This window comes from Psittacula echo (genome assembly GCF_963264785.1).
Source record: "Psittacula echo genome assembly, chromosome: 8".
NCBI lineage: Eukaryota > Metazoa > Chordata > Aves > Psittaciformes > Psittacidae > Psittacula > Psittacula echo.
Genome location: NC_137744.1, coordinates 426,230 through 454,080, shown reverse-complemented (window position 1 = coordinate 454,080; position 27,851 = coordinate 426,230). Strand labels below are relative to the sequence as shown.

Below are 27,851 nucleotides of genomic sequence, written 5' to 3'. Positions count from 1 at the left end.
AAACTGGAGCATAGGAGGTTCCATGTGAACATCAGGAAAAACTTCTTTACTGTGAGAGTGACAGAGCACTGGAATAGGCTGCCCAGGGGGGTTGTGGAGTCTCCTACGTTGGAGATATTCAAGGCCCGCCTGGACAAGTTCCTGTGTGATGTACTCTAGGTTACCCTGCTCTTGCAGGGGAGTTGGACTAGGTGATCTTTTGAGGTCCCTTCCAACCCTTGGGATTCTGGGATTCTGTGTGTCCATAACCCTGCATTCAGGCGCACACGCGCACAAGTCAAACCACCTGTGAAAAGCAGAGCAGCAGGACAACGTGTCCCTGGGTGCCCACCATCACACACCAGCTCACCACAAGGAGCAGGGGAGGGAAGGGCAGCCACTGGTGGGATGGCAGAGGATGCACACCAAGCCTCATGGGCAGTAACACAAGACCCAGGGTGCCATCCCTCCTGTGCCAGCCATGCTGCACACACCTCCCTTTCCCCCAGAGAGGAGACCTTCCATCTGCTCCCCAGGCCACAGGGCATTGCCTGGGTACAGAGGGACAGGACCAGGATGTCCTGGGATGCTCCTGCCCCAATCTCAGGCCCTCATTCCTTTCAGAAAGGCTGCCAGGGGCTTCTCTTACCAGGCTGCCCCTGAATGAGAACTGGGGGGGCAGCCAGGCTGCTCCTGCTCCCTGTCACTAGCCCATGGCCATGAACAACAAGCCCTGAGTAACCCTCCCCTGCAGCAACACGGGACTGAGAACGGCTTATTCATTCTCCTGAGGAAATTCCTCTCTTTCCGTGGCTTCAGACAAGCTGGGGTTTTTGGTAGGAAGGGCTGGAGGAGAGAACCGAACTGGCATTGCTCACAGGGAGTTCCAGCAGCCTGTTGGGTTTACACATGACCAGAAGCCAGCTGGAAAATCCCGTAGGGGAGTGAAGAGGCACTTGAATGAGAGGACACGTCACATCCTCACTCAACACCCGCTTCACACCTCCCAGGAAACCACATCCTGCGGCCACTGCGTTGTGGAGCCACGGGGAAACAGGCACCTCTTCCAAGGCAAAACACCCCTGCTCCTGCTCACGCTTCCCAACCTCCTGGCAAACCCTCACAGTGCCTTCCCCTGTCTGGCTTCACTTTCCTCCCTCCCTTTCCCAGTGCCTCTCCCTGATGGTGAGGCACCGACCATAGGCACTCCCCGCTGACAGTGGAACACTGGTTCCATCAGCAGGATCACAGTTCCTGGGGCAGGAAGCTGCTGGACAAGAGACCTGAAACACCGACATGACCCAGGGTATTGCACCACAAAGGTCTGAAGGCTCCAGAACACCTCCTAGAACTTTCCCCGAGGTGCAGCAGCTTTGTCAGGGCGCTTCTTATTGCATCACTCCACCTACGAACCTTCACAAAGCCCACCACGCTCCTCCTCAAGCAGCTTCTGGTGGAGCATCGCTCCATCCCCTTGTGTACCATGGGGACACACCTGAGGCACATCCTCAACCTTGGCTGAGATTCTGACATCCACCAAGCCATATGGATGCACCCAGAGTCAGACATCTCGAGGTACATTGGGTTTCTCAACTGAAGAAACAAGAGGGAAACCAGCCGTGGGTACCACTTGCTGCCAGTCAGCAGGAGCAGCCCTGGGTCGCACTCACTTCCTCCCAGCACCTCGCTCCTTGTTTCCCAGAACATGACAACATGTTTCTGCTCCTGCAGACAGGGAACCTGAGAAGCAGAGTGGAGAGCACACGCTGATTCTCCTGTAAATCCCTGTCCCGCACACAGCTCCGAGGGGGAGGAAAATTAAACGGAGTAGTTTAATGCTGTAATTTCCCCAATGCTGCTGATTACTTGCAGACTCTATCTGAAGCATCGTTTTGGCAGGTTTTGCTGTTCGGCTGCTCGCATGCATCTCAAGGACTTACACTTCCCTTCTTTTCTCTTTCTGTCCCTGCGCCATTCACAGAAACAGGGACTCTGCTTCAGAAAACATTCCTTCAGGCAGAGACACTGCAAGAGCCCCAGCACCTGCAATTCCTTGGCACAAGTGGTGCTCCTCACTGCAGTCAGCAGGGGAAGGGCTCGCTGGTGATGGATAACCTCTTGCTGCTGGAGCTCGTCCACACCAGTGCATATCCCAGGGAACAAGCTGTTCCCTGGCAAGCCACATTGATCCGTTCTCCTGGGTAAAATGAGAAGAAGGATGGGAATGAGGCAGCTGACACCCCTCCCTGCCACGGGGCAGTCGGCCCTTCTCCTAAATCATCACACAGCTCAAGGGCTCCAGCAGTGAGACTGTAGTGCAGAGGGGAGAACCCGCCAAAGCACAGCATGGGCAGTCTGTGCCTTGTGTGAGCCTTGTCCTGGAAGCTGGAGGAGAAACCAGCTTGCACGCTCCATCTCTGGATGTCAGGATGGTCCATGGAATGCTGCCATGGTGGAGGGCTGGCCACAGGCAAGACGGTTCCTTTTTGGCCACCCCAGCTCGGCACTGTGACAGTCCTCCAACACACTAACAGTTACAAATACATCAAGAAATCAGAACAGGTTATTGTTGATACCAAAAAGCTTTCATTTCCAAGTCAGCTGTGACAAGAAAAACACCCAGGGACCAGGCTGGACACAGAGCCCAGGGCAGGACCAAAGCACTGCATTGCCCATCACTTGGAGGACAGCAGTGCTGCCAGCACAACCTGGCAGTCCACATCTCTCATCCCTATCCCCGGTGCCAGCTGCTTCCCTCAGCTTCCAGCCTAAACCACTTGAGCTGCAAAGGGCAGCTACAGAGGTGCTGCAGCACGTTCCCTAACAGACCCTCCTGCACAGACACAGCACAGACACACAGCTCATTGAGGTCCTTCGTAGTTACATCCTTTCATCTTCCCAAAGCAGTTCCCCTCCTCTTGGATGGCATCAGGGTTCCTGCAGCAGCGCTGGAAAGTGTTAAATATTTTATGAAGTTCATCCTGGCTGCAACAAGCCTGTTTTCGTTCCTGAAGCCATCTAACCATTACCTGCTTGTTTGAGCTGCCCTACTTCAGCACTCTGAGTCTCCCCTCCCCGCTTCAGACTGCCTGTTTCTCAGCTTAAAGGAATGTGATTTTCAGACATCTTCTTAAACTTGCTACATTTGCTGTAAGAATTGCTGCACTATGTTGAGTCCTGGGCTTATCTGTGTACCTTCCACTGCTTTTATTTATTCGTTTAACAAGACAGAGCAGGAGGAGCAGATCTTCCCTGCTCCAAGCAATGCCTTTGTCCAGGAATTTTCCTTTTGTGAGCAAATTCTGGTTCTTCCAAACCAGTTCCAGGTCTAGAAAGGTCATTTTCTGATGTGCTGCTCTGGGTACCCCCAGCAGCTCTGCTGTCTCCACAGGAATCAAGCATCACCCGCATCCCTGAGCAGCCCCATCAGTCAGGATAAGAAGCCATTAATAACGATTCTGTTCTATCCTGCAACAATTACAAACCACCAAAACTGAGGAGACAGGGCAAAACCAGAAAGACACTGCAGATGCCCACCTTCAGCCCTCATTCTTCATCATTCAGTCCTTTTGGGTTCTGAGCTCCCTTTGAGGAGCTGAGCAAACTGTGCCTCAGCTGCAGCTCTCTCCCCACTGATGAGAAAGGACATCAAGTGAATTGGCTCAGGTGCATCTCCAGCATGTGTGACTCCAGGATGGGAAGAGCAAACTAACCCAAAACTATCCAAAACTGGGAGAGTTTAAGGTCATTTCAAAGCTCTTCCTCCTTAACAAGTCACAGTTAGAAAAATACCCCTCCAAGGATGGGAACCTTCAAAACCAAGTGATTTACCACATGCCTTCTCCATTCCAGCTCTCCCTGACCTCAAGGCGCTGACACAGCCACAGCACGGGTCCATCTCCTTCCCTGAAAACCCACTTCATTCAGCCAGAAAAGCAACAGCCTGATGACTTTCTGTGAACGCTCTTGGAGGCTGCAAGGAGCAAGCCACTTCCACTGCTCATTGATGCTGCTGCAGGTCCCTGCATGGGGACGGAGGATTCATGTGCTGGCAGCAGTGTGGGTTCCTTCCTGAGACACTCGGGGCTTTAAAGACACCCAAGGTGAACCTACCTTGGTTGCAGGGAGAAACCCACTCAACATCCGGGTCAAGGTTAGGCAGAGTTATGGAAGCAACCCTTGGAAGGCAGAGACTCCAGTAGGCAAGAGACAAACCACAGCCTGGAACGTGGATTAACAACCTCGGGCATGGAGGAAGGGTTAGGAACCAGAACACAGCGAGTATCTGGACGAGCCCTTCTGAATGCGAAGGAATAACCAGAGGACAAAGCTAAGGACAACGCAGCGCCATAACAGATTGTACCACAAGGAAACATGCCCTGCAAAGCTGAGCTACAGCTGAAGGAGGACTGAGACATGAAACAGGAGCGGGATTGCAGCTAGCAGTGCCCCACTACCGTTGACTTTGAAGCCAAAAGTGAACAAAACTCCTTTCAAAGTATAAAAGAGAAAATGGCAACTTCACTCCCATAAATATGTATATCCTAGTGGAAGAACCAACTGGTGGAACAGAAGACACGTCCTTTGAAGGATTTTCAGGAGTACATGTTAGGCAAAGATGAAGAACAATGTAGGAGTTGCCCTTAGAAGCTGCCCTGAAAAGGAAGGGAAGGTGAGAAGAGACCCACTCCAGTGATCATGAGTCTGCACGGGTCCACTAATGGCAGTGCAATTTATGTTAACTGCTTGCTGCAGATAATGGTATGGCTGTGGAGAGCCCTTCAGAATACTCCTATGTGAGGCTGTCATGCAGAGATGGGATTTCCAGGGAAAGAAGCCTGACAAATCCTGCTCTCAGGCGCAGGGGGAACATTGCAATAGCAGCAGACTGTCACTGATAACGTCTGGGATCAATTATTAAAGGAAGAAAAGGACAAACTAACCAAAAGAGCATCAACAAACAGATCCCTGAACCATCTGGGTTCTACCAGAGGGGCTGAGCACTTTGCGGGCCATTTCCTGAGCCGCGCTGGCTGAAGATACCCAATACCCATCTCCCCTCAGTGCTCAGAGCTCTGATTCACAACCAAGAAAGCTTCATTAGCCAGAGCTTTCTTGCATTTACCCTCCAGCAAGTGGAGAGTGCAGTGACATGGGAGGAAGCATTATCAAGATACTGATCTCATTTCCCAACTGGCTGACAAACAGTGCAGCACCTGAGATCCCTTCCTCAGTCGGGTTGCAGTAGGTAAGGTTATAAACCCACTGTGGACTGGATCAGCCCTTGTCAGCATTTTAAACTCAACCGACAGCTGAGAGGACTGTGTGATGGATCCCAAGGAGCTACAGAATCACTCCATGGGCCATTGGCAGCACACCGCTTGAGACCTGAAAGGTCTTTCCAGGTTAATGGTATCAACAGAAGAGCTCAAAAGCCCAACCTGAGGCTGCATGGAGGGGACCTGGAATTTGACACATCATTTACACATGTTTAAGTGCAAACTGGTGTCTGCATTTAACAAATACTTGAGCTTCTGCTGCAGAAGCAAGAGATGAAATTCTCACTCCCCAGAAAGTTAAGGGAAGTGCTTGGGAGAAATTCATGGAGATCAGACATTCCCTGGGAACATCAGGTTTCCATCCAGCAACAAGGAAGATGCTCTGTGACCTTCACCAGGCAGATAACAGACAAAAACCCCATTATCAAAATCAAAATTCCATTCCTATCACACCTCCCAGATCAAAGCAGCAAAACTCAAGCAAACAGCAATGATGCTGCAGGAGGGTCCCTGTGCCACCCTTCCCCGCCTGCCTGCTCTGCACAGCAGTGTTTAGATTCAGCTGTTACGAAACTGACTGTGAAATGCATCAAATGCATTAGAAGTAGAATTCACGCCTAAACACCGGGGAGATATGTTTTGAATTACAAATACAAAATTAGCCTGAAAGCGAAGCGAAAGCTCCTGCATTTCCAGTCACTGCAGAAAACATATTGAACTCTGCAGAGATCAGAAGGATCCAGCATCAGAGGTTGATGACAAATGCCAGGGGAGAAATCAGTTCAAGGGGGCTTGACTCATGTTACAACCATGACCCCGGGTTCAGCTTTACTGAGCCAAAACACTGCGGAACATGGTTTTAATCTGAAGTATTAATTGGCAATCAGATGCATCAATTGTGTCTGCAAATGGCTTATCCTCCAGCCTGCCTGTTGGTCCCACTGGGCACATGGATGTGCTCCCTCACCCTTCCTGCAGTGGGGGCTCTTATTATCCTCACCAGCTCTTTTCTCCCTTATTTCTGCCGGTCCCTCTGGCCAGGAGCTGACACAGGCAGGTCTGACACAGGCAGAGCAGTGTTGGACACCCGATGGCCTGTGCTTGAGGGCAGAGGCTACCCATGAGAGGCAGTGGGACGAGGGGTTAGGAAGAGGGCAGCACCTGGTCCATGAACAAGGATTGGGAGAGCAGCAGGTCACCTCAAGGGGAAGAGCTCAGAGGGAAGCCCAAAGGGAGGAGATGTGGCTTGGCACGTTCCAAGTCCCCCAAAACCTGTGCCCGCAGCTAAGCCTCATCCTAGACACTGCAGCTGGAAAAGGGTTGTCATACAGCCATGGTAGGGCAGGAGCTGCCTGCTCTGGGGCTGCGACATCCATCTCCCATCCCACCTTTGGGACACATCCTACCAACGGGACCAGGCTCAGCACCCCCAGGCTTGGCAGACAGAAGCACTAGACCCAGCACAGGGCACAGTGGCATCACCAAAGCTGTGTCAATACTCACACCCAGCCCAGAGCTGCTCCTGCCCCTTTCTGCCACCCACTCCCTCTCTCAGGGTCTTGTGCTGGAGACGGCTGCAAGTGACGGGTAATGCAATAGAGAGCTCCTATTTGGTGCCTTCCCTCTCCCAGCATGCCCTGAAAATCTCAGCTCCCAGCGCTGAGCATCAAACGAGATGATCAAACGCTTCAGCAGCTGGGGTTTAATTCCCCATTGCTCCAGCTCCTGCACACTCCCAGGAGCTTGTTTTCCTTCCCCCCATCCCTGCAGTAGAAGCAATGGGAGTTTGTGGCACAGGAGGAGCAGGCTGGGTGCTGAGCAGCAGCGTGAGGGGCTCGGAGATCAATCCTGTACAAAGCATTCATCTCAGTTTAACACCTTCTCCAGGGCTGGATGGATGAGCAGCACGGGCAGGCTGGCCCCATGCAGTGGATGGATAGAGATGCTCATGGCTCTGGCTCTCAGCTCATCGTCCTGAGGAGGGTGTTTGCTTGCAGGGAAGAGAAGAAAACCCAAGGGTTCCTCAGGAGCCCTCCTGGCGTGTGGCTTCCCAAGAGGTGAAGCCACAGGAGACATGCACAAGGCAAGGGAAAGGATCAGACAGCTTGCAGGGTCTTGCAATGAGCACTGCAGCAACCTCCTGGAAACAAACCTTGATGTGCTCAGACGACTCTTCTGGTCCTGAAACAGATGTAGCGGCACCTCACTCCACAGTTAGATCTGCAAACCCCTGGTTTTGGCATTGGAAGAGGATGATGTTCAGACATGGCAGGGGGTGAAACCCCCCGAGGGGAGGCACACGGGGAGCAAATGGGAACCTCACTGGCTTGAGATCCACTTACTTTGCTCTCAGGGACAGGATTTTCCAAGGGCTCCCCCTCTTCCGAGGGAGAGCCTGAGAGACAAGGGACCCCAAAATGAAGAGTTCACAGGGAAACAGCCCCGGGAAGTGTCAGGAAGGCTGCATCACTTTGTGTCATCTTTCTCAAGAGCTTGGCCTGGCAGGACAGTGCCCGGTGGGTATCGCAGTGATTAGGAGCATCGCATTATCTTCCGCAGCACACAACAAATAACGCTAATGGTGGGGATAATGTCAAGCAGAATTACATTGGATTTTAAACAGCGCTGATAGCACATGTTAAGCAGACATGTAATTAGCATTGTGGTGCCTTGATAATATTAATAACGTAGCTAATTATACCGATATAAATAGCAAGATTAATTGTCACAAAACATCAGCATCAGGTTCTGAAAGACATCCCCAAACCTTGCCTTGCGCTTGGGCACCGGGGCTGTCACAGAGAGCAGCGGAACATTCTGGGGGTCTGATCTACCCCTCAATGAGGCTCCTTCCTGCTCAGGATGGCAGCAGCTCCCCAGGGCTCCACACAAAGTGTGGAGACTGAACCTCTCCTCTGCAGCTGTTTCCTGCCTCCTGGCTGCTGCGTTAGGCAACACGGCTGCAGGGAGTGCAGCCCCCACCACCAAGGTGGTCTGGATGGGGACCAGGCCAGTGTGATGCCCCTCCTCTCCGCCTCTCCTCCTCACTTCTCCTTGCAGAAAAGCAGATTTGTACGGAAAGACTCGGATGAGCAGGAGAGAAGGGCCACTGGTGTAAAGCCCATGGAGCTGCTGTCTAAAAAACATCCTCCCACATTCCCTTTATGTGGGACTTGCCTGCACTGAACAAACTTTCCCACCTCTTTGGCAGCAGCAGCACGTGAAAGCCTCGGGTTTCTTGGAAGCAGAGACAGAGCGCCAGCCAGCTGCCCGGGACGTTGCTTATCTTGGCTGATTTGTTGCTTATGTAAAGGCACGGTGAGACTGTGAAAACCAGAGCTGGAGATGATGAGATAGAGGCACAGCAGTCAGTACAAACTGAGCCTCGGGGCAAATGCACTGACTTCAGCAGGGCTACGCTGCAAGAAGACTTTAACCCGTTGTGCAGATGGGAGCACCAGAGTCCCATCCCTTCTCCCTTTTAACTTTGCTGCTGTTTTGCTGCTTTGCAAACAAAATGCCTAAACCCACCAAAAAGTCACTAAGCAACAGGACAGACAGCGCTTTTGGGGTTCCTTCTGCAGCGCTGACTGGGAACCCCCTTTTCCCATGCAGCCTTTGGGCTGCCACAGTGGACGGCATTGGAGATGCTCAGGGGATGTTGCATTATGAAACTGGTGCACCCCTGGGCAACCCTGCGAGCGCCAGCCCAGGCTGCAGAACATCTTCCCTTCCGCTTATCCAGAGATCTCGGCATCGGCCCCACACAGGCTCTGACATCTGATGTCAACAGGCACCAGGGAAAGAATCTGGGCAGGTTTTCCTTCCTGCAGAAACCAGCCCTTGCTCTGGCAAGCCGCCCCCCCAGCTTCTGCTGCCCGAGGGACGGGGACACGGATGCCCCAGAGCACCTGAGACCAGCGCATTGATCAGGCTGCATAGAGACCATGCGCTCAGCCTTGTCTTCAGCCAGACCCATGGATCTCCCCACAGATCTCAGGCTGCCCAGAGAAGCTGTGGCTGCCCCATCCCTGGCAGAGTTCAAGGCCAGGTTGGACACAGGGGCTTGGAGCAAGCTGCTCCAGTGGAAGGGGTCCCTGCCCGTGGCAGGGGTTGGAACTGGAGGGGCTTTAAGGTCCCTTCAACACACACAGCTGTGTGGTTCTATAAATGCAGACCCCACGGCAGCCAGCTCATCCCAAGCTCCCACCCCACTCCATGCTGTCAAAGGGACTCTGCTGACATCCCACCTCAAGGGGAAAGGCCAAAACCCAAAGACAGACTTTTCAAACGTTCCATCTGGAAAAGCCGGTGAGGAAGGACCGCCAGGGCCTTCAGGCCACAAACAGGGATAACTGCTTGTGCCAAAACCTGCTTCAGCTGCCTTGAACTTGGCTAGAACTGCACCGGTGAAGTGTAGAGCTCCCAACAGCCCTTGTTCCCTCCTCGGGAAAAACCTGTCCGCTTCTGATAATAAGGAAAGGAAATATTCCCTTTCCTTCTCCTCGCTTGAAGGGAAAGCCCCAAAATCTCAGCTATTTCCACGGAAAACTCGAGCGATCAGTGCTCTCAGTCAAGGTTGATGCTGGGAGGACCTGCACAGCAGCTAGCACCGCATGGGAGCAGAGACCCAAGCACAGGGACCTGGGCAGCAATCTCCAGGCACATCACTTCGGACCTTGCAGAGCCAATGGAGTGGGACAACAGCATCAGGCCCGTGGGACACAGCACCAAGTGAGACCAGTCTCTGCAAAGCAGGGGAGCTCATCCATAGAAGAGGCACCCAGGTTTATTTTACCTGCAGTCATAACTGGTGCTCACCTCTGCCTTCCTCCAGCCCTGTTCTCTGGTACAACCACATCACTGGCAAAACATAGGAACAAAACCAGCCCAGAACTTTCAGAGCCCGCAGCCCATTTCAGCCTTTACACTGGAAATGCCACCCTGAAGAGCTGTGATTTGGTGAAGTAACTGACAACCCCAGCTCATTGAGGAAAGCAGCAGTGTCAGCGACTCACCCAGCAGCACATGCTGCTGCAGACTGCATCCTGGACAGGGAAGTGCCTTTGTAGGGAGGCAAATGCCTCCTGAGTGATGGACGGCTGTAACAGAGCTACCAGCAGCAAGGCAGAGCCTGCAAATACAGCTGCTGAAGTGGTGCAACGTGGACAAGTGTCAACCGAGGAGCAGGTGAGCATCTGAAATCACCACAGATCGAATCCCTGGGCCTGGACCTGCAGTGGGGCTGACACAACACATCAACACCAAGAGCTTAAACCCTCTCCCCAAGCACATGGTTTTCCAGCATGAATCGAGTGATGCCTTGAGCAGATGGCTTCTCACTTGGGAGAGTCACTCAAACACCCAGGGCTGGGAGCTGCTGCAGCACCCATGGGAGCCGGCATTGACGAATATGGGAGCAAGCATCAGCAGGCATGGGAACAAGCATTGATGGATATGGGAGTGAGCATCAGCAGGCACAGGAACAAGCATCGACAGATATGGGAGCAAGCATCAGCAGGCACAGGAACAAGCATTGATGGATATGGGAGTGGGCATCAGTGGGCACAGGAACGAGCATCAGTTGATGTGGGAGTGGGCATCAGTGGGCATGGGAACAAGCATCGATGGATATGGGAGTGAGCACCAGTAGGCATGGGAACAAGCACTGATGGATGCGGGAGCACCAGTGGACAGCAGCGCCAGGATGAGGAACCAGTGGCTGCCAAGCAGCAGTGTTCAGTCTTGGTGAGTCAGAGCCTGAGGGAGCCACGAGACCAGCTGGAAAATCCCAAGAGCTTCAGAAAACCAACACACAGCTCATGGGCTCTCCTGCACCCCCGGGTTCTTGCTGCCAGCTCTCAGAGTGGGTCTGAGTCAGCTCTGAGCCTCCCTGCAGAGTCTCAAGAGTAACGCACAAACCAGCCTTGGGAGGCTGAGTCTGACATGGAGCTGAGGCTCTCGCATCCTCTCTCCTTGCCAGCGGTGGGCTTCCCAAAACCCCCAGGTAACTGGGATAAGCACTTGCACCAGTGGCACCGTCTGCCCCAGCCATGGTCCCACTGGGGACCAGGATGGCCGGAGCTTCACCTGGCTTTGGTGGGAAGCACAGGAGCAACACAGGGAGCTGCCGCAGAGCATTCCGGCTTCCCAGGTCTTGGGCTTGCTCCCAAACCACAATGGGCAAAAGAGGAGGATCAAGCAAGCCCAGAAGCTCCTGCAGTAGCTCTTGGAGGAAGGTTAGAAGCAGACAGAGGACTTGGGGAGACTCCGCACATGGGACGAATATGGGGAGCTTGCACATCCAGCAAAATCACAGCCTCGCCTCTCCCACCCTTTGCCACCGGAATGGGAGCGCAGGATCCCATCAGATGAGGCCATCAAGGCGCTTGCTGAGGCAGCTCCTGTGTTACCATTGTGAAACCCTGCCCAGCCCCGGCCCCTCATCCCCAGCAGCCCCTTCCTGCACATTCACTGATGGGTCAAAAGACCCTTTCAGAATTTAGCAGTGTCAAGGCACAGAAATAAACCCACCGCATTGATCTTCCTGGCAGAGCCCTCCACAAAGAGGGTTACTCGGAAAACCTTTATCTCGTTTTCTTTTCTTTCCCTTATTTTTCATCCCAGTCCCTTCATCGTTCTTCAGAAGCTAATCTTTGCTAAACGGGAACTTTTTGTTCCCTCTGACACTGCTAATGTATGTGTTGGCAAGCTCGGCTGTGAGCATACATCTTCTGTAAGAGGCCTTGTCATGGGCTCTGAATCCAGCCCAATTAACATTGCATTTCTGTTTTTCCATTGCACCAGTTTGGAAAGCCGATCCTGAGCACTACATAAGCTCACTAACAGATACTGCTATAGGTTTGAGGGGCCTTCTTGCTTACCCAAGAAGAATTATCCAAGTTTAAACAAAGCTCAGCTGTGGATAATGTGAAAGATAAACTCCCTGGTCAGGCATGACTTGGGTTTAAATTCTCTCCCAGCCATTCCTTTCACTACCTTTTATCCTGCAGCGGTTGGATGCTGCCAGGCAGAGTCCCTTGCGAGAGCGCGCTGAGCCAGGCTGCACACAGACCTCTGGATCTGGACAGGAAAGTGCGGGCCACAGAGGATTCTGATTCATCCTGGCCCTATCCCATTTTAGACAGAAAAGAAGGACAAGTTTTGCACTGGGAATAGCACCGCATCCCTCTGAGCACCATGCACGGTCTGTCACAGCATCAGCCACGCAGAGAGGTCACGGCACTCTGCCGTGCGCTCACCCTGCCCTTGGCCCCAGCTGTGAGCAGAGGAACTGAGAGAGAAGGTTCCTGTGCTTCCATAAATAAAGCTTCAAAGCAGGTCCAAGCCTCACATCCCACGGGAATGCTCGGGATGAGCTCAGTCTGTCACTGCACTGAAGGCTCAGGCTGTGCCCCTCATTTTGTAACCTGCTGCTGCCGAGCAGTGAGATTGACCTGCTCCCTCCAGCACCAAGAACAGAGCAGCCTCTGGGCAGAGGGATTGACCTGCTCCTTCCAACACCAACAACGAAGCTGCTGGGTTTTCTATGCAGAGAAGAAACAAAGCCAAAGACCCACAGCATCCCTGAGGGAGAAGGAACAGCTACATCCTGACACACCTCCCTTCTCCTCAGCAATACATGGCTAAAACTGTTATGGCTTCCTCAGCTCCACCCTCATCGCTGCCAGCAAACTCCTTTGTCCCTTAGTTATACACAGAGACTCTGCATCTCCTTGAGGCAAATTCAGACAGGAAAAAGACCAAGAAGTTGTTCTGAAAGGGTCCATTGCCAATGCAAATGGACTCCGGGACTAAGGACACAGATTCGTTCATAAATGCCCAGAAACTGCAGCCCTCCTCCCCACGACACATCCTCCACCAGCAGAGATGTTCATCTCCTCCCAGAGCAGCACATGCTGGTAAAGAAGAGAAAGATCAGAATGCAGGTGGCTCTAGGCCTGGATCACAACCGCACTGCTCTGGCCAGGATATTGTGCTGTGTTTTGAGAAACAAGGGCATGTTCACATGAAAACCGCACATTGTCCTGCTGCCAGGCTGGCCAAGCCCCGTGGTGACACAGCTCTGCAGCAAAGCATCCTCCTGCTCCTCTCCAACCTCTCCAGCTCGGAGGAAAGGGATGGGGGAAAAGCATCCCAGCCTGGCCCATGCCACTGGGGTCAAGGAAAGCTGCCGAAAGCCCACTCCTACCCTCATGCTGCCAAGTGCCTTCCAAAGGGGATGGGGGAAGATGAGTGGGAAAACGACTGGTTCCCACATCAGCTTTCAGCCTGCTTTCCCAAGGCTCTGGTCCAATATAAAAGGGGCTTTGTCCACACTGCTGTATTAAAACCAGGCGGTTTTCTTGGTGGGGACACCACCGAGCACAGAGGAGCTGCTTTCATCTGTAATTTATGAGATGATTTATCCCATGATGTGCTCAATGAGTGCAACACCTCACTGGGGGCTGCTGTTACCAGAGGGCTCCAGGACTCGTTCAAACCCTGCAGCTAAGGATAAAACATGGAAATGAGAGCTGCAAAGCAGCAGGGAGACGAGAGGAAGGCAGCCTCAACATGCCAAAATGGGTCACCTCAACAGCTTGTTGGAAGGACTGGCCCAGGAGGAGATTTGGGCTCCCAAGTGAGAATTAAGCCCACTGCTCCCCAGGCGTGTGTATCCTCCAGCAAATCCCTCCTGGGAAGCACAGAGATGCTCCAACTGAAATCCCTCTTGGCAAGTGGTAAAAATTCAGCATATTGAAACCCCATGCTCAGAGGTGTGACCCAAAAGCATCCTCCACCTTGTGCTCCATCACAGCAGTGATCAACCATCACTCCACACATCAGGACCCACGGGAGAGCTGAGCCAGCCCCACAGAAACAATCATTTTTAGTTCCATCACCCACCAGCTCTGCAAGAGCCCACGTGTCTGCTTCCCAAACCGGGGGTCTGAGCCCCTGTCTTTGGCCTCCACCCTCCTTCCCTTTCAAGCTTCCAGTCTCAGCCCACTCCCATGGCCACAGCGGCACCACCGCGCTCACACATCACCTTCATTAACCCTGCCTGGGTTATACACAAGCCACCCCAGCACCTGCCCGGTCAGAGCCCCACAAATCCTCACACCTAGACTCGGATCAAAATGAAAGGGGGAAAGGGGAAAATAGATTAAGCTCTGGAGCTGAGCGAGCACTGTGTTTAACTGCTAATGTGAGCTCAGGAGTCTGCTTTCTTCAGAGGGATTTTTTTTGCCAGCCCAGCTGGTGTCATCCACCAGTACCCAGAGAGCAGCAAACAGATTGCAGGAGGATGCTGAGCCTCTCGCTGCACTTGCTGCTAATAATAAATAAATAAATAAATGGGATAGATCAAAGATGTGAAAAAACCTTCTGGTAATTTTCTTTCCCCTCTGTTTCCCAACTGGTCCCTAACATATTTCCTGCTGGGACTGACAAGGAACACTGTCAAACTAAAATCACAGCTTTAAGAATCAAGTGGCATTAGATTAAGTGGAAACGGATGATGCAGAAGGGTTTGAGCTAATCCTACACAAGACTCCCAATGGAGGGGCACTGCAGCAGCATGGGTGCCAAGGGCATCCCTGATGAGGACAAGGCTCTGGGACCTGCCTGGGGCTGTGCCACCCTCCTTCAGCTTCCTCCCAACCCTAAACTTTAACATGAATATTCCCCAAGTGGACACACAGCCCCTGCGCATCCTCTGTGACTGCTGCTGGCTAGGAATGCCCATCGGACACGATGGCCCCATCACCAGAGAGACGCATCCTGCCCGGCCATGCTAAAGCGGCACTGTGGCTCTGTGCCGCATCTTGACCGTGGCAGCTTGGGAGCAGACCCTCCATGTGCAGCATGGGAGACAAGTCTAAGGAAAGCCAAAACAAGAGGTGAAGACTGAGAAATAAATAACCAGCCCTTTGTCACCAACGGAAGCATCAGCCCAAGGGACAGACAACGGGATTCCTGCAAGCACTGCTCCGGTCCCAAGCAACCGACACGCATTTGCATTAGCACGGGTCCCACAGGTTCCCAGCAGTGCCCGTGTGCACACCCTGATGGGGAGGATGAGGATATTCCCAATGGGATGTGCTGCTCCGAGGCCCCAGGAGACCAGGCAGCCAAACCCTGGTCATCATGGCTTGCCTGCATCTTGCAGCTCTCAGAGCCTCCCCACACAGAGGGGGGGTCTCCAGAGCTGACAGAGTTGTCCCAGGAAAAGTATTTCTTGCAGCAGGTCTTGATCTCACCAAGGGATGTGCCAGCAGCATCAGCAGAGCTCGGGAAGAGGCCACTGCCCAGGGCACAGTTCCAGCGGTGCTCAAGGAGTCAGGAAGGACAAATCCCTTCTCTAGAAGCAGAACCCATGGCCCAGCAACTGCAGCAACTGCAGCTGTGTCTCCTGCCTCTGGAGAACATCACCCATCATGGTCCCCATGCCAGCACTGAAGAGCATCCGTGAGGAGAATGCCATGAAACCCATCACACATTTCCTGCCACCCATCTCTGCCTCTCAGGTGCATAAATAACCTTCTGCATCTCTCCTCACCTTGCACACTCAAAACAAGATCAGCACATTCATGTGCCAATGTTCCTAAGCTGAGTAGCCCCAGCCCAGGCTCCTTTCACCACCACACTGAGCACCTTTCCATCTCCAGCCTGCCTGGGTGCCTACCAAGGCTCCATGTACAAGGAGGCTCTGGTCAAAAGGTGTTTCTGTCGGGAGTTGTGTGTGTGCCTGGGAAGAAATTCAGACTTAAACTCTCATGGCTTTAGTGAGTGATTCCTCTCATAAACCACCAGTATTCCCCAGGCATCACCATGGGGGTCACTGCTCCCCAAGACCCTCGCCCAGTTTTACGCCTGCAGAACCATCAGAGAATATCCAGCTTTAAACCCTTGCACCCAATAAACCCACAGACCTCCACCCAATGTCAGTAACAAACAGCTCCCCACAGGAGCTGTTGGGAAGGACTCCATCCAGAGCGGATGTCGTTTTGAGACAAACCATCACAAATATGCTTCAGAAAGAGGCCTCCCATTCCATTAGCTGCAGGCCCGCTACCCTCAAGCCACTGCTCTTGGAAACGGCTCCTTCTCTGCTGTAAGGGAAGACCTTCAGGCAGGACACAATTCCTTCCCTAGGAGGCCACAAAGGGGCTTTTTGCCTTTTTTTAACGTTTTACATTATAGGCTGGGTTTTTACGGATCTCTCTGCCACAAGCGTGAGCTGACTGCCAGGCCACGGAGCTGCTGTGGGTGGATCCATTGGGCCCTTTCGCCTCGTGACCTGGATTTTCCAATCACCATAAAAATAAACAAAGCCAAAGAGCACAAGCTGGAAGGCAACCCCTGCACGTTTCCCCTTGGATGCCGGATGTCTGCTTCCCAAAAGCTCTTTCGGGAATCAAGGGAGGGATCTGGGTTTACTGCCTTGGTACATCCTGCACCATACGCACCATTCTGCACATTATTTGTCTGAGCTCAGCCCATAGTTCGGAGTTGTCTATGAGGGCTGGGAGGGGCTGGCAGCTCCCCTGCTCCATCAGCAGCCCCATGGGACCCAGCTCCTCATCACACTGACTGGAAGCTGGAAGGCCCAAAACCGAGCCCCTCACAACCAGATGGGCTTTGGTAGGGGCAGCACCAGGAACCCCCTTCCTGCCTGGCGGCCGCTGGCCAAGGCTCAGCCATGTGAACTTCCTCCATCCACACGCTTCCCATCCCTGCAGGGTGGGATACTGGCCGTGGAGGATGAGCGGGTTGCCAGGCCAGGCTGTGTTCAGATCACAGCCCATAGCCGCTCCCAGACAGCTGCACTCTCAGGCAGCTGTGCTCCGACCAGCTCCGAAAGGGCTGCACTGGGAGGAGGCAGCAGGATGCAGGCGGATAATCCCATTGCTTCCACAGGTGGGAAAAGTATCCCATGGAGGAGCATGCCAGACACCTGAAGCTCCATCCTGGTCTCGGCTGCTGTGGTCTCTCCCTGCCGGGATCTGTCTCTAGAGCTCATGCAGTGAAGCACTGCTTGCACAAGGATGACAGGACCAGAGCCACATGGAGCAGCTTGCAGGTGACAACACTAGAGATCCCGCCCAGGGGCAGGTTTCCACTAAAGCAAAACATATTCCCAAATCAACTGAACAGAAGGAAGGGAACTGCAGGAGCAAAAGAGATGCCTGATCTGCACCTTAGAAAGGGAGATAACCAGAAATCAGTGCTTTTCACACATAAGACTCTTGCTCCATGCAGCAAAGACAAGGACACTGATTTACACCCAAAACCAGCACATCAGCTCCCCAGCTCAGACATGCCAAGCACCTGAGGGCAGCCCTAACCCTGCTGTACACAGCCAGAACCCCATCACAAGAGAAAGGCAGGTCAGGAGAGCAGGTCAGGAGAACCTGTGAGGACGGGGCTCTGCAGATGCTGCAGATATGGCTCCCATGGACCACCCAGCTCCCAGAAATTATTCAAGGTGCAAGAACTCGTTCATCTGGAAGCAGCTCAGGAGGTTTTGGGAACACACCTCTGCTTTCCTCACCACAGACATACCTGTTTGCAGATAAAGATCAAAGCAAGGTGGGCTGATTTACCAGCCATGCAGGGAATTATTTAGGCTGGAAAAGAGCTTTAAGGTCAAGGGCACGGTCGCAGCACCCATCAGGAGCCAGAGCCTGCCAGCTCTGTGGGATGCACTCTGCTCCACAGCGGATAACGTGCCCCTTGAAGTAGCAGGATGGTCTCCCCAGAGTCAGCACGCTGAGAAGAAATCCCAACGCAGGAGCTGGGACACAGCAGTGGGAAGAGCAGCGCAGGTCACCCCATGCAACCGTCATCTTGAGGCCCCAAGATCCACATCTACTCCCAATCCAGGAGGAATTTTGTCAGCCGAGGTGCTGCTATTGTACATGGATTTCTATAAAAGGGCACAATAAACCACACAGAGAGGATGATTCGATGATTCTATGACATTCAAAGTGGGGTTTTTAAAAAGCATGTCATCTGTCATGGTAAAATCACTTAATGACACCTGTAAGCCTATTTAAGGGTCTAATGTGATAATAATAGCAATATTCAGCATCTCGGAGCATGACTTTGAGCCTGCTAACGAATTCAGATGATGCTCGCCCTGGTACATGCAACCAACCTTCCAAATTACTTGGAGATACTGAACTGCTGCTCTTGTTTTCCAGGCAAGAGTACGCGCCACGAATAGCTGCAAGCTCAGGGAGCACAATTAACTGAGCTATGCTAATTCACACTCCTGAATATTCATTGCACCAGATACACGGAATATTAAACAACAGCTACTCGGGGCAGGAATATTCATCTTGTGGCAAAGAGGCTGCTTGGGAGAGTGCGGGCTTCAGGTGCCGGCAGCACAGGGATGCAGGACACATGCCCAGAGCCCTCTCTCCTTTCCAGTGAGGCTGCCCACCATAGCTGGACTTCATAGAACCACAGAGTCACAGCCTGGTTTGGGTTGAAGGGACCTTAAATCTCATCCAGCTCCAACCCCTGCCATGGGCAGGGACCCCTTCCACTGGAGCAGCTTGCTCCAAGCCCCTGTGTCCAACCTGGCCTTGAACACTGCCAGGGATGGGGCAGCCACAGCTTCTCTGGGCATCCTGTGCCAGCGCCTCAGCACCCTCACAGGGAAGAGCTTCTGCCTAAGAGCTCATCTCAGTCTCCCCTCTGGCAGGTTCAAGCCATTCCCCTTGTCCTGTCCCTACAGGCCCTTGTCCCAAGCCCCTCTCCAGGTTTCCTGCAGCCCCTTTAGGCACCGGAGCTGCTCTAAGGTCTCCCCTTAAGAAGCCTTCTCCAGGCTGACCCAGCCCAGCTCTCCCAGCCTGGCTCTAGAGCAGAGCTGCTCTGTGTAGCATATCTGTGGCTCTGTGTAGCTCTTGTGCAAGGGCCCCTGAGCTGGGCACTGGACTGCAGGTGTTTATTTAAATAAATAAAAACAATATAATCCTTTATCTGGTTTTATCCATTTAAAAGTCTATTCACGCAGAACCGGGAGACCTAGAGTTCAGCTCATGCCCTCAGTGAGACCACGGAACAGAAGCCCTGCAAAGGAAACAGCTTGCAGTTGTTTCAGGAAACACAAGTACCTGCTCTGGAGAGGAAACTGTGCCAGGGGTGAGTTTTCCATCTCAGAGAGAGCTGACGCTGCAGAGAAGCAGCAGGAGCACATGGAGAGAAGAACTGGGAGTAAATGGTAATTCAGAAGCTGCAAAAGATAACAGAGATCTGGGGCACCCAGAGAGATGCTCTGAAGCAAGCTGCACCACAAAAGCAGCTGCATTGCTAACAAGCCTGTTTACAGACAGGGGGAAAACCCTCTGTAAAACCGCACGACGTGGGGTGACGAGAACAAAGCTCAGGTTTGACGGGAACACAAACTGGCTTGAAGAAGTGCGGGGCCATGGCTCAAGGCCTGGCATGTGTTTGTTCATGCTCAAAAGCAGTGTTAAGACTCAGATTTTGCCCCTTCTTCAGAAACAGCACTGAAAACTCGACTGCTAAACCCGTCCCTCACACAGGAGCCATGTGAGGGACACCCCAGCCGCAGAGGAGCCCCCTGAAAGCCACAGCAGGGCTCTGTGGATGTTCAAGACCTCATTTCCTGCAGTGTTTGAAGGTGTTACTGCAGGTCTGCAGCATCCAGCACCCAACGGCCATGCAAAGCAGCACTCTGAGTGAGACTCATCAGCACAACCAACAGGCAGCATCTCCCAAACTCAACACTTGACTGAGGCCACCAGAGCTCTGTCCAGGAGACTGAGGCACCAGCACCCAGAGCCCAGCTCCCAGCTGCTGACCAATGGTCTTCTTCTCATTCTCATGTCTCCCTTTTCCTGAAGCCCAGGGATAGATTACCCTCCAAGGAAGTGGGAGCCAGAGACTGCTTTCTTCTCATCATTCATTTTCTTGGCACCCCATAAGCCCTAAGGCCTAGTACACAAGCAAGAAAACCTTCACAAAGGGCCATGAGCCCAGGTTCTTGCTGCAGGGAGGAAGCTCCTTCCCTCACAATACACAAAGCTCTTCCACCAGCCCTTTGAGCAGGACACCATGGACCTTCAGTGCCTGCATCTCCCTTCCCATCCTGCCCATTGTGGACTTCCAGTGCCTGCATCTCACTTCCCATCCTGCCATCCTGCCCCACGCTGCCCTTGCCTCCTGCCTCTGGCACCGGCAGGAGGCACGGGCAGCACCTCTACACGCATTACTCCCACCCAGCTAAATCACTTCATAAGAGTCAACCATGGGCTTGGAATTAAACAAGGGCTGAACCCCAGCGCCCAGCAGCTGCTGCACTCACGATCTGACGTGCTCATGAATTTTTCATTTTTAATTTGCCAGTGCAACAGCTTCTGCCAAAACCACCTCCCCGTCCCCCCCCGGGACCCAGGCATGTTCTTGTGCCTGGTTCACCCCAAAGAAAAGCTCCCAGAGTGGAAATGTTGCATTTCCAGCCCTGCTTATCTACAGGGTCATGGAAACCGCAGCATTTGGAGGGGTGCTGCAGTACAGAAAGGTGGCACCACTTTTCTGAAGTTATTTCAAAATGACTCCATCTATTTACCATCTCGCCTCTTCTAGAACAGATTCAGTTCCGGGCAAAGGCTGGAGATTAAGCTTTCAGCCTTATCCCAACCACCGTGTTGCTGAGTGATTTCTGCACAGCTTTGCACTTTCATTTTCCAGCTCAAGGTGCTTTGGAGATAGTAACAACGAAAGCACCCTGGATGTGAACGTGGCGTCAGAAAAAGCAAGAGATGCACCTCACCAGCGCAGGGCTCAGGTTGATGTCTCGCAAGCCACAATAGTGGCAGTTTGATAATCAAGATAAAAACCCAAACCCTCCCCTAACAGCAGGTTTCTGGGAGGGAATCTGGCGCCTTGGGCTCGTGCAGATGTAATGGACCTTCCAGGACCTTTCAGCTTTCCAATGAGGGGTCCTGCACCAGTTGCAAGCTCAGTACCCACCCCACAGCAACGACTGGCGCCCACCACACAGCACACAAAAGGCACCCGTGACCTGCCAGAGGGGTCCTGGCAGGGGACCAGTGGCCTTTATCTGCAGCAGGGACGAAGTGAGATGCTCTTTTACCCATGCTCAACATCAGGTAAGTGCTGGCTGCTCTGCAAGGTGCTTGGTTGCCACCGCAAACAGAACAATGGGGAGGATAACGCTGGGCTGGGGACCCTGCTTTGGGGCACAGGTCTCCCCTGCTCAGAGAGATCACATAACCAGTCACTAGGTGACAAACTCAATTTGAAATAACCATAAAACCACAGTGTTTTCCACCACCACACACTGTCTACCTGGCTTAGGAGAAAAGTTGGTGCTGGAAAGCCTCAGGAGCTTCCTGGGGAGTGGAGATGAGTGGGCTCATGCGCAAAATGCAGAAGAGGCTGCTGAGGAGGCTGGCAGGGGAAGTGAGGGCTCTGCCTGTCCCAGGACACCCATAGACTGCAGGAGCTGTGCTGCAGCCCCATGACTGCAGCAACTCATTCTGCGGGCACTTGGCTCCCTGGCACAGCCACAAGTGATTGAACTCACCTGCATCAGCCCCGCAGCTGCCACAGGGAGCCCGAACTCAGCCAGGGCTGCATCAGGGGGTCTCACAGCCCCTCTGCAGCACCCCTGGGACTGCAGCACCCGCAGGAGACCATGGGCCACCCCACCAGTGTCCCCAGAGCAGTGGCAGAATCCTGGCTCCCACCACCATGAGCCTGGGCTGGGGCGAGCTCAGGTGGAGTCACATCCCCTCCTCAAGTGGGTCCAGAGGGAAGCATGGATGTGTCTGGCTGCTACAGAGCAGCCAGAGCCTCTGTATCGCTGCTGGTGCAGCTCTGCACTGCGTGTAGGAGTCACAGCAGCCGCAGTTGTAACCTCTGTTCTCAGCTAGCCCTTCTCTGTGTGGTGAAATGCATACAGATACATCTGGAAAGTCAGTTTAGCCCTGTGGCAGCAGCACGGTACGTTATAAATTAAGCAGCAATCTCAGTGACTCACACAGTGCAAGTGAGAACCTGTTCACGAGTCCCAGGGTGAAGAAGTCCTACACTGCAGCAGGAAGGGAAGGCTTTTCCTCATCTTTCTACCCCTCCACTCTCTCCAGAGCCTTGCAGTAACTACCAGCCTCCTGCATGTCTGGCACGGGGAGCTCTGGGTTGTCCCTGAATCCTGAGTACCAGTCACACAAACCTGCTGGAGGCAGCGTCACAGACACCGGGCTTTCCACTCAGCTTATTGCTCTTCCTTCAGCAAAGAGTGGATGTAAGTGTTGCAAAACACATCTTTCTCTTCTTTTTTTGGCATTTCCAACCTGTCAATCAACAGAAGCCTCCGCAACAGCGAAGGAAAAGCCTCCTCTGAGCTGGCCCTTACCCTGTTCCTGCAAAGGGAATGGAGCAAATGGAGAAGCAGAGAGCAGCGAGTCATTAAGGCAAAGAGCTCTCTCTGGCAACCGCCCCCACTGCAAGTCCTGGACAGAGGAGATGGTCCCAGCTCTTCTTGCTGCCATCTCCCCCTCACAGGGCATCCCTGCTGTGTTCCTGGTGCCTGGCACAGCAGAGGCAGGGCCAGGGCAGTGCTCAGAGAGCTCTGAGCTTCCAGCATTTGCATTTACAACTGCAGCGACCAGCACATAGAGCACCATGTCCCCGCGCACGCTTTATCTAGGTCAAGCCATTAGTTTTGCTCTTAATCTCCATACGTTTTTAATTTGATCTTTAACGTGGATTTCAGCCTGTGAGTCCAGCTGACAGACATTTCTTGCCACTGATTGTGCTAAACATCCTGACCCTTCCCAAAGACACCGGGAAGGAGAACAAGCACCAAAATCCTGGTGCACTTTGAGCACCCACAGCCAGGCTCACACAGCAGCAGCTTTGGGGAGCAGCCCCCCTGTCACGAAGCACTTTCCTAACCAAAGAGCTGTTTCCTTCCCTCGTGTAGCTGACAAAACTTGGTGAGGAGCCTTCCCAGGGATACACGATGCTGCTGCATCCATCCTGGGCATGTAGGTGATGCTGGTGCTTCGACCGCCAGCCTGCCCTGCCTAGCATCCCACATGGTCCCTCAAATTCACATCTCTCATCTCAAGCACCAGGGCTGCACGTCCCAGCAAAGGGGGTGGAAGCGGGAAGCCCCTCCCTGTCCATCTTCAAAAGAGGTGGATGCTTTCGCCACAGCAAATCCAAGTGTTGGATGGCCAGGGTTGGAAACAACTGCGGCTCTTCTGCACCGGCAGCATCCTTGGTGCCTGCAGCATTCCTGCCAGCAGCTGCTGGAGCTGGTGGGCTAATGTCCGAGGTGGAGCACATGGCAATGGAGCTGCTTTGTGGAGGCGCTGGCTGCAGACTTACGTGCTGGTGAACAGCAGCATAACCCAAGCAAGAACTCCTTTATCCCACGTGAACGGGCAAGACATGAACCTGAGAGGAGGTCCCAAGCCTCAGCCCCATTCACAACTCGGATTTACCACAGGCCAAGAAAACCACTCGCTTCTTTACAACAGAAACAAGCAGAGTTGAAAACACACAAAATAAAAAGCTATAACATGCTGAAGGGATTAGGGATGGCTCCCAAAGCACCTTGAGGTGTATAATCTGCTATGGGCAGATTGCTGCACAGCCTCTGTGGGAAAGGCAGGTCACAGGCACACATTGGGGGTGTCTGATGGAAAACCAGCTCGGAGGGAAAGGGGAGCACTGGGAGACGGTTTATGGTTAGACACAAGGGGTTTAGCTCTCCTAAATGGGTGCGTGTGTGTGTGTGTAATTTCCCAACACAGATAGTCATGGGAAGCGCGGCCCTTTGACAGAAAGAAGTTATTTGCTTCAAACCCCGATTTTCTATCAAAACCCCCAAGCTGAAAGGTGTTTCCAGCTCCCTTGAGCTATGGGATCAAAGCTGGAGCTGAAGAGCAGCTGCAGCCCAGAGCTCATGGCCCCAGTACAGCACAGCACAGCTTCTTGGGAGCCACTCTGTTAACAGCATTAACAGCAGCTCCACCACCAACAGCTCAAAGACAGAAGGGAGGTGCAGAGCCACGGGGCAGCACCGGCTCCATCAGCTGCAGCTCCCAGCAGCAGCATCCCACCACCCTCAAGTTTAATGGCCTCAAGTATGTCAGGCACTTGCAAGGATTTCACTGCTGCCAGGTTTGTGGTCAGAGCTACAGACTGAGGCTGCACGAGGAAGACAACAGAAAGCACTAATGCAAATATTGACTCTGCTGGTAGAGCTCGGCATTGATCCTGTGCAAGTGCTGCAGCTGGGGGGAAGCAGTAGGAAAACAGCCACCCAGAGCAAGCCCAATGGACACACAGCCGGAGGCAGGGGTTACAGACACATAACCACCGTCCCTATGGAGCAGCCAGGACCAGGAGGAAGCCATCCCTGCAGACTCAAGGCACCGCAGCCACCCGCTCCCTGCTCCCAGCCTGGGTTAACAGCACAGGAAGAAAGCTGCAGGCAGAGGAGAGCTCTCTCCATGGCCAAAACCGCTTTTAAGGCTGTTATTTAAAAAGGGAAAAACGTGGTATTCTGGCACCCTGCAGAACTGGGCTGGCTGCAGCCACGCTCGAGGCTGGCAGAGGTCCGTGTTTCCCGTTGGCTCTGCCTGGTCGGCTGACACAGGCAGCTCAGGAGGAAAGGATTGAAAAGGTTCAGTTTCTCCCCCAGGTTTTGCTGCACGCAAATATCCTCACTCGTTTCTCTCTAAGGTTCCCAATTTGCTAATTGAGACATTTCCTCATGGAAAAAGAATGTCCTGGACTAGGGATGGGGCTGCTGGCTCGGCTACGCACACCGGGAAGCGCGGCAAGGCGCGTGCAAAGGCGAGAGGCGCAGCAAGGCCTGACAGCAAATACCAACCAGCACAGGCTCCTCTGCTGGCACACGGCAGCCTCCGTGCCATGAGGCAGCCCCACTGGGACACAGATCCCACACAGGAAGGAACAAAGCCTGGAACATCCCACAACACCAGCCATACTCCCACTGCTGCCCCCGTGTCAGCCTCAGCATCAGGCACAGGCTGTCAGGCTTGGGGGTCTGAAGAAGGGCAGGAGTGGAGCCAGTGGGAAGCTGGGCACTGTGGAGGGTTTCTTTCCAGGCATCGCTTTGTGATAAAACAATCTGGTCTGCACATAGAAAACCAGAGAGTTCTGTATTTTGGCTAGAGGGACAAAAGAATTGCTTCTGCCCATGAAGCCCACAGGAACAAACAGCTCGATTTTGCTGAAAACATTACCAAGACAAAGAGCCAGGAAAAGCGCTTTTGGGTCTGAACAAGCCCAGAACACTAAGGGAGAAAGGACCAAGGAAGCAGCAGCTGGAAGCACATTAGCAGGGTTATAACGGGGATAGGACTGCTGCCACAGTGGCGGCCACACCAGCCTGGCGCTGCACAGGACCAGCTATGTATTTTCTTACTATCAAATAAAAAGGGAATTAAAAGCATTCTGCAGACTCATGAGGAATGCATGGCTGATGGAGAGGGATTTCTACCTGTATATAGGTCAAACCTCACTCACCCAGGTTCACAACACATTCAGCACAGCCATGGCATAGGAATAAAGTTTCAAAGTACTCCGGAGGGATCCCTGGGAGTTTGTTCTCTCCTACCTGAGGAGCAGCAGAACAGCAATTCTGCCTGGATCGATATGTGCTGCAAGTGGAGGGGCAGCACGATTGTCTGTTCCTGCCACTTCAGCCAGGAGGAAATCAGGTCTGTGGTGGAGAACAGGCTCCTGCAATGGATCTCTGTGCGATGGGAGGACTGCTCCCGGCAGGAAACAGGTGGAAAGGAGGCAAAGGCAATGGGACAACGGGGATCCTCAGCAGCCTCCAAATTCCCACCGAGCACGTGTGGCTGCTGATGTCCTGCTCTCCTCACACCAGCACCCCCCAGTCCTCCTCCACAGGGCTGCTCCCAGCCCACCAATCCCCAGGGCTCCTGGTGCCCAGCCCTCTCCTTGCACAGTGGAGCAGCTTGGACAACCTGCTTGAGGAGGGCACAAAAGTGCTCACCAGAGCACTCCTCAGGGCACAGCAATCCTCAGGCATGGGTAAAGCAGAAGGGTTCCCCTGCACAGCAGCCTGAAGGAAATGCCCACATCCTGCTCCCATCCTTCCAGAAGGCTGCACAGGCACAGCCCGAGCATAGCAGCCTGAGGGGACCATGCTGGTGGGTCCCCCATGCCACCCCTCGCCACCTCAGCTCTCCCAGGACAGGGCACAGCCACACTCCTGGGGCAAAGCCGCAGGGCACCGGTGAAGCTGGGGAGAAGGGCCCGTGCTGGGGCTTGGCACACACACACCGGGAGGAAAACAAACCAACAAAGCCTTTGCTCTAACTGCACAAACGAGACCCAGCTCAGCCTCCTGGTACTGGGGTCCCAGAGGAGCCCACGAGCTGCACCCTGCGCATCTCCAGATGCTTGCCGTAAACAAGAGGTGCTGGTGCTGCTGGAGCCAGCCCCTGCTCCAAGCACCGTCCGCAGCCACCACCAGCCCCCGGCCGCCTCGCCAGGCGCTTACCTTCAGCTTCTCAAAGCGATCGCTGAGGGACGCCACTTGGTGGTCCCGGTGGCGCCCCACCAGTTTGCATAAGGCACAGATGAGCTGGTCGTCAGCGACACAGTACATGTTCACCTTCTCGTTCTCGTGCTCCAGGCACGTGAGCCCTCGGAAGTGGGCATCGGGCACGGGCTCCACCAGCCGGTGGCTGGTGAAGGGCTTCTTGTTGGGGTGCGTGGCACGCAGGCAGCGGTCGCAGTAGGACACCTCGCAGGTGATGCAGGTCTTCACTGCGTCCCGTGGCGGGTCCTGCTCGCAGAACTGGCAGGCGATCCTCTCACCGGCCACCGACATGGTTGGGCTGTTGTGGTACGTCCGCTCGCGGCGGCTCTCGCTGGGGGAGTTGGGCCCGCTCAGAGATGCCTTCTGGAAGCGGTCGATGATGTTCTGCAGGGTCACATTCCTCTTGAGACCCTCCAGGCCCCGGTGGTTGAGGGAGATGACATAGCGGCACGTGGGGCACTGGAAGGCAGAGAGGGGTTCAATGGACTCGCTGGAAGAGCAGCTGGACACCAAGATGCGGTGGGCGCAGCTGAAGCAGAGGCTGTGGGCGCACGGCAGCAAGAGGGGGTCCTCAAACAACTCCAGGCAGATTGGGCAGGTCAATTCTGACTCCAGTGTTTCCATCTTTAGTTAAAACGATCCGGGTTCAGCATCAAAAACCAGAGAAGGTGGGCTGGTACCTGCAGAGACAAGAGCAGAGGTATCAGACAGAGGCTCTCCAAGGCAGAAACAGGCAGCCGGGGGACATTGGACACGTTGCCTCTGCAGCACCCCAATGCTCTCTGCCCCCCGATGCTGTCACACAGCCCAGCCAGGCTCACACAACCCCACTGCCGTGGTAACACGCTGTGGTACCACCCACCCGAGCCAAGCCGCTGCCTCAGAGCAGCACCCATGGGTGTGCAGGGCAGGAGAGATGCTTGGGACAAGGGGCAGTGGGAAGCTGCTCCCCATCACCCTGCAGCCCGGCC

The 27,851-nt window shown here is 53.8% G+C and overlaps 1 protein-coding gene across 2 annotated transcripts in view; it reads right to left on the bottom strand.

Annotated features, from left to right (window-relative positions):
- MID2 (midline 2) overlaps window positions 1-27,504 on the bottom strand; it is a gene marked incomplete at both ends in the record, with an annotated part of 45,579 nt that extends 18,075 nt beyond the window's left edge. Inside the window, one exon of one of the 2 annotated variants that reach the window (XM_080624737.1) lies at window positions 26,839-27,504. In XM_080624737.1, the coding sequence (XP_080480863.1) occupies window positions 26,839-27,504 (666 nt within the window). The remainder of the gene's footprint in view (window positions 1-26,838) is intronic. The other variant, XM_080624738.1, reaches the window with a different exon arrangement.
- Between the last annotated feature and the right edge of the window lie 347 nt (window positions 27,505-27,851).